General features: G+C 39.0%; 1 protein-coding gene across 2 annotated transcripts in view; it reads right to left on the bottom strand.

Moving 5' to 3' along the window:
• The window catches only part of MXI1 (MAX interactor 1, dimerization protein), a 96,259-nt gene that overhangs the window by 6,104 nt on the left and 83,061 nt on the right, over positions 1-7,094 (bottom strand). For both annotated transcript variants that reach the window (XM_024121573.3, XM_024121574.3), the window contains exons 4-5: positions 817-931; positions 21-192 (exon numbers count right to left, since the gene is read on the bottom strand). In XM_024121573.3, the coding sequence (XP_023977341.1) occupies positions 21-192; positions 817-931 (287 nt within the window). The remainder of the gene's footprint in view (positions 1-20; positions 193-816; positions 932-7,094) is intronic.

The raw sequence follows: 7,094 nt of genomic DNA, 5'->3' as shown, positions 1-7,094 counted from the left end.
CGAAGAAGCTCACTGCCTACCTCGCTCTGAATCAGAACGATCTGAAGAAATAGTTGATCCAATGCTGTCCATTCGTATTCGTTCCATCTCTTGAGGACCCTGCAGCTGTTCCAGTCGCCGCTTTAAAAATCTCTGTTCTCGTTCCAAATTCTCTAGCTGGTGCTGGCTCTTCCTTTCAGCTTCTTCAAGTTTCTAAAATGATAAAGTGATATTTAAGTTTGTGTGAGGTACAGTACAAACAATAAAACTGATTCCTACCTAACATCTCAAAAGATTTCTTCTTTGACAGAGAAAACATGAATGACTATACATGTGTGTGTATACATAAAAACATACATAGGTATATATTTTTTAAACATGAAAAACAGTTATTTCTTCACTGTGTGTGTGTGTGTGTGTGTGTGTGTGATGAATGCTACATTACTAGAACAGTATAGAATTCTCAAAGTCTGTCAAGTTACCACCACAAAAGAGAAACTTGCTCTGCAGTATAGTTTGATGGAAAATTACTGAGAGACACAGCCAAATGAAGTCATCTCCACCAGAGGGCACAACTGCCTTCCTTCAGGGTATCAGCAGAGTAATTGTTATTTTCCTAGTATTCTCAGCTCTTCAAATGACCACGCTGTCAAAACAATTTAATGTAATCAGGTTATGTTGCTCCCATCAGATTAGGTGATAAGTTTGCAGAAAATTTCTCTTGAGGTCAGTTATTAAAAGAGGGCACTGTGCTAGCTGATATATATGAATAGGAATCATTGCTAAAAAGAGAGCAGGACTGAGAATCATGTGAAAATATGACAAAAAAACTCCTACCTTGATGTGTGCTTTGGCTTTGTTGAGCAAACCAAGTGTTGTGTGCCTGGTGCAATCTGGTCCTAGTGGAATCAGAACTTTTAAGCGTTCTAAACACAGGCGAAGATGAGCTCGTCTAAGAAAGACAAAAAAGTCCAATCAGTACAGCCTGAATATTCCACTAAAAACATCCTAAAGCCTATTTTAAGACAAATAAGAATGTGTACATTATTCAGTCTTAACCATGTTACGCCCCTAATTCTTCAGTTTCAACAAAGTATCTGCATGCAAGTGCAGGTGTGCCTACTGGTTTTCAGTTTCTGACATTTCTGTTGTACTCTGAAGACATCGGTCACTTCAGATTATTACCCCCAATGGTTATCTCTGTCAGAGGTGATTTAATTTTAACCTGCTGCATAAACTGTCTCAACTGTATTAATGTGGAAATACGAAAACATATTTGGGCAACTGTATTTGATTTTGAATGTGTAAAACCACAGGTTAGAGTAGAGGTTTTCAGCTTCAGAGCACCCCAAAATGCTCACAAATTTCCATTTCCTCCCTTCCACCTTTCATTCACACACACACACACACACACACACACACACCCCTTTCCACAACTGTAGCCATCCTACAGTGTTTATGTTATTATGTATTAAGTTGAACCATACAAAATTTCTGATATTCAACCATTTCTCACTTATAAAAATGGCAACTTCATATGATCCAACACAATAGAAACAGCAAAATTCTGTGGCCAGTGAGGATAGGGTTAGGCAAAATATATGGCCCTGAGGTCAATTCTAGCCACTGAAACAACAACCCATAAAATAGTCCCCTGCTTCCTACTATCTAACTGTACCAGCTACCATTAGCTTTTCAATTTTATTTCTGTCTCCCTCTTCCCTCTCTCTTACTACCACTTACCCACCTCCAATTTTCTACACATGGAAAAAAGCCATGACAGAACTCTTCACTAAAAGTCACTGTATTCTTTAATACACCCATCCTGTGGACAAGTTAGGGAAAATTTCTCCTGTAAATGCTAGTAGAGAGCCTCATGAATTTATATTCCCTATACCCTACAGGAACTATGATTACCATGATGAGAGTTCTGGGTACATAATTTCACCCTGAAACAACACTAGTTCGTATATCTGGTCCTGTGCTTCATAAAGTATAACATAATTCATCAGTTAATAATATATCTGAAAAGAAAATCCACAGATGTGTTCATAGATTAGCTCTATTCCGTAAGGAGCCATAATTGAACATTTAGCAACTGTTTCAACTGCCCCACGAACAGAACACATCCTCCATTTTTTCCTCAAAGAGGGCCAAAATGGTCTACTAGCTCAGCCACTGAACTATGCTTTCTCTGTCTTAATACATAAGAAATAATGTCAAGAGACATTCTCAAATGCTAGCAATTTCAAAGAGGGATAGCAGAAGGCAGCCAATTATGTCATTAACAAGTAAGGATGATTAAGGGTAGTGAGGTCAGAGATCTGGCAGATGAATTGTCAAGATTCTTCCAGTACCCACTAGCCCAGCTAGTTAAAGGTCCACTAGCATTTCCATTCCAAATCTCTTTATTGAGTTCAACAACTAAAATCTAGTAATTGGCTCCAGGCTGAAACCTGACATAGCTAATGTGGATAAGGAAAAAAATTTTTAAACTTGCCCTAAATTAAAGGATTATCAATGGATTCCCCTTAATGAGATTTAACAATTTTAAAGTCACTCTCCTCCCCTGCTATGCTACCCCAAATCATAGAACCTCTAGTAGAATTTTCATTTTTAATTGGAAAATCTCAGGTGAGGATTCTCACAGGATCACAGAGTGCTCTTGCTGAACAGGCTAAAACTAAACAAAATAAAGTCCACATTAAAAAGTGCCTTTGAGATTGATTCAACATGGCGGAGTAGAAGGACGTGCGCTCACTCTCTCTTGAGAGAGCACCGGAATCACAACTAACTGCTGAACAATCATTCACAGGAAGACACTGGAACTCACCAAAAAAGATGCCCCACATCCAAAGACAAAGGAGAAGCCACAATGAGATGGTAGGAGGGGCGCAATCACAATAAAATCAAATCCCATAACTGCTGGGTGGGTGACTCACAAACTGGAGAACACTTACACCACAGAAGTCCACCCACTGGAGTGAAGGTTCTGAGCCCCACGTCAGGCTTCCCAGCCTGGGGGTCCAGCAAAGGGAGGAGGAATTCCTAAAGAATCAGACTTTGAAGGCTAGCGGGATTTGACTGTAGGACTTTGACAGGACTGGGGGAAACAGAGACTCCACTCTTGGAGGGCACACACAAAGTAGTGTGCACATCGGGACCCAGGGGAAGGATCAGTGACCCTGTAGGAGACTGAACCAGACCTACCTGTTAGTGTTGGAGGGTCTCCTGTAGAGGTACGGGGTGGCTGTGTCTCACTGTGAGGACAAGGACACTGGCAGCAGAAGTTCTGGGAAGTACTCCTTGAGCCCTCCTAGACTCCGCCATTAGCCCCACCAAAGTGCCAGGAAGGCTTCAGTGTTGGGTAGCCTCAGGCCAAACAACCAACAGGGAGGGAACCCAGTGCCACCCATCAGCAGAAAAGTGGATTAAAGTTTTATTGAGCTCTGCCCATCAGAGCAACAGCCAGCTTTACCCACCACCAGTCCCTCGCATCAGGAAACTTGCTCAAGCCTCTTAGATACCCTCATCCACCAGAGGGCAGACAGCAGAAGCAAGCAGAACTACAATCCTGCAACCTGTGGAACAAAAACCACATTCACAGAAAGCAGCCAAGATGAAAAGGCAGAGGATTATGTTCCAGATGAAGGAACAAGATAAAACCCCTGAAAAACAACTAAATGAAGTGGAGATAGGCAACCTTCCAGAAAAAGAATTCAGAATAACGATAGTGAAGATGATCCAGGACCTCAGAAAAAGAATGAGGCAAAGATCGAGAAGATGCAAGAAATGTTTAACAAAGACCTAGAAGAATTAAAGAACAAACAGAGATGAACAATACAATAACTGAAATGAAAAATACACTAGAAGGAATCAAGAGCAGAATAGCTGAAGCAGAAGAACGGATAAATGACCTGGAAGACAGAATGGTGGAATTCACTGCTGCGGAACAGAATAAAGAAAAAAGAATGAAAAGAAACGAAGACAGCCTAAGAGACCTCTGGGACAACATTAAACATAACAACGTTTGCATTATAGGGGTCCCAGAAGGAGAAGAGAGAGAAAGAAAGGACCCGAGAAAATATTTGAAGAGACTATAGTCGAAAACTACCCTAACATGGGAAAGGAAATAGCCACCCAAGTCCAGGAAGTGCAGAGAGTCCCATACAGGATAAACCCAAGGAGAACATGCCGAGACACAAAGTAATCAAACTGGCAAATATTAAAGACAAAGAAAAATTACTGAAAGCAGAAAGGAAAAAACGACAAATAACATACAAGGGAACTCCCATAAGGTTAACAGGTGATTTCTCAGCAGAAACTCTACGAGCCAGAAGGGACTGACATGACATATTTAAAGTGATGAAAGGGAAGAACCTACAGCCAAGATTACTCTACCCTGCAAGGATCTCATTCAGATTCAATGGAGAAATCAAAAGCTTTACAGACAAGCAAAAGCTAAGAGAATTCAGCACCATCAAATCAGCTTTACAACCAATGCTAAAGGGACTTCTCTAAGTGGGACACATAAGAGAAGAAAAGGACCTAAAAAACAAACCCAAAACAATTAATAAAATGGTAATAGGAACATACATATCGATAATTACCTTAAATGTAAATGGATTAAATGCTCCAACCAAAAGACACAGGCTCGCTGAATCGATACAAAAACAAGACCCGTATTTATGCTGTCTACAAGAGACCCACTTCAGACCTAGGGACACATACAGACTGAAAGTGAGGGGATGGAAAAAGATATTCCATGCAAATGGAAATCAAAAGAAAGCCAGAGTAGCACTACTCATATCAGATAAAATAGACTTTAAAATAAAGAATGTTACAAGAGACAAGGTAGGACACTCAAGGGATCAATCCAAGAAGAAGGTATAACAATTATAAATATATATGCTCCCAACATAGGAGCACATCAATACATAAGGCAATTGCTAAAAGCTATAAAAGAGGAAATCGACAGTAACACAGTAATAGCGGGGGACTTTAACACCACACTTACACCAATGGACAGATCATCCAAACAGAAAATTACTAAGGAAACACAAGCTTTAAATGACACAATAGACCACATAGATTTAATTGATATTTATAGGACATTCCATCCAAAAACAGTAGATTACACTTTATTCTCAAGTGCGCACGGAACATTCTCCAGGATAGATCACATCTTGAGTCACAAATCAAGGCTCAGTAAATTTCAGAAAACTGACATCATATCAAGCATCTTTTCTGACCACAACGCTATGAGATTAGAAATCAATTACAGGGAAAAAAACGTAAAAAACACAAACACATGGAGGCTAAACAATACATTACTAAATAACCAAGAGATTACTGAAGAAATCACAGAGGAAATCAAAAAATACCTAGAGACAAATGACAATGAAACCATGATGATCCAAAACCAATGGGATGCAGAAAAAGCTGTTCTAAGAGGGGAGTTTATAGCAATACAAGGCTACCTCAAGAAACAAGAAAGATCTCAAATAAACAATCTAACCTTACACCTAAAGGAACTAGAGAAAGAAGGACTCAAATCAATAAAATTAGAAATGAAAAAGGAGAAGTCACCACAGACACCACAGAAATACAAAGCTTCCTAAGAGACTACTACAAGCAACTCTATGCCAATAAAATGGACAACCTGGATGAACAAATTCTTAGAAAGGTATAACCTTCCAAGACTGAACCGGAAAGAAAGAGAAAATATGAACAGACCAATCACAAGTAATGAAATTGAAACTGTGATTAAAAATCTTCCAACAAATAAAAGTCCAGGAACAGATGGCTTCACAGGTGAATTCTATCAAACATTTAGAGAAGCGTTAACACCCATCCTTCTCAAACTCCTCCAAAAAATTGCAGAGGAAGGAACACTCCCAAAATCATTCTATGCGGCCACCATCACCCTGATACCAAAACCAGACAAAGATACTAGAAAAAAAGAAAATTACAGACCAATATCACTGATGAATATAGATGCAAAAATCCTCAACAAAATACTAGCAAACAGAATCCAACAACACAGTAAAAGGATCATACACCTTGATCATACCCCCATGATCAAGGGGGATTTATCCCAGGGATACAAGGATTCTTCAATATATGCAAATCAATCAATGTGATACACCATATTAACAAATTGAAGAAGAAAAACCCTATGATCATCTCAATAGATGCAGAAAAAGCTTTTGTCAAAGTTCAACACCATTTATTATTAAAACTCTCCAGAAAGGGTCATAGAGGGAACCTACCTCAACATAATAAAGGCCATATACGACAAACCCACAGCAAACATCATTCTCAATGGTGAAAAACTGAAAGCATTTCCTCTAAGATCAGGAAAGAGACAAGGATGTCCACTCTCACCACTATTATTCAACATAGTTTTGGAAGTCCTAGCCATGGCAATCAGAGAAGAAAAAGAAATAAAAGGAATACAAATTGGAAAAGAAGAGAGGGAAAAAAACGGAGCTGGAGGAATCAGACTTCCTGACTTCAGACTATACTACAAACCTACAGTAATCAAGACAATATGGTGGTGGCACAAAAACAGAGATATAGATCAATGGAACAGGCTAGAAAGCCCAGAGATAAACCCACGCACCTATGGTCAACTAATCTATGACAAAGGAGGCAAGGATATACAATGGAGAAAAAACAGTCTCTTCAATAAGTGGTGCTGGGAAAACTGGACAGCTTCATTAAAGAATGAAATTAGAACACTCCCTAACACCATACACAAAAATAAACTCAAAATGGATTAGAGACCTAAATGTAAGACCGGACACTATAAAACTCTTAGAGGAAAACACAGGAAGAACAACACTCTTTGACATAAATCACAGCAAGATCTTTTCTGATCCACCTCCTAGAGTAAGGTAAATAAAAACAAAAATAAACAAACGGGACCTAATGAACCTTAAAAGCTTTTGCAAAGCAAAGGATACTATAAGCAAGACGAAAAGGCAACCCTCAGAATGGGAGAAAATATTTGCAAATGAATCAACAGACAAAGGATTAATCTCCAAAATATACAAATAGCTCATGCAGCTCAATAACAAAAAAACAAACAACAGAATTTAATAATGGGCAGA

Source organism: Physeter macrocephalus, chromosome 20 (assembly GCF_002837175.3).
Source record: "Physeter macrocephalus isolate SW-GA chromosome 20, ASM283717v5, whole genome shotgun sequence".
NCBI classification, from domain to species: Eukaryota; Metazoa; Chordata; class Mammalia; order Artiodactyla; family Physeteridae; genus Physeter; species Physeter macrocephalus.
Note: the sequence above shows the minus strand (reverse complement) of the source record. Positions and strands in the feature narration are given on the sequence as shown.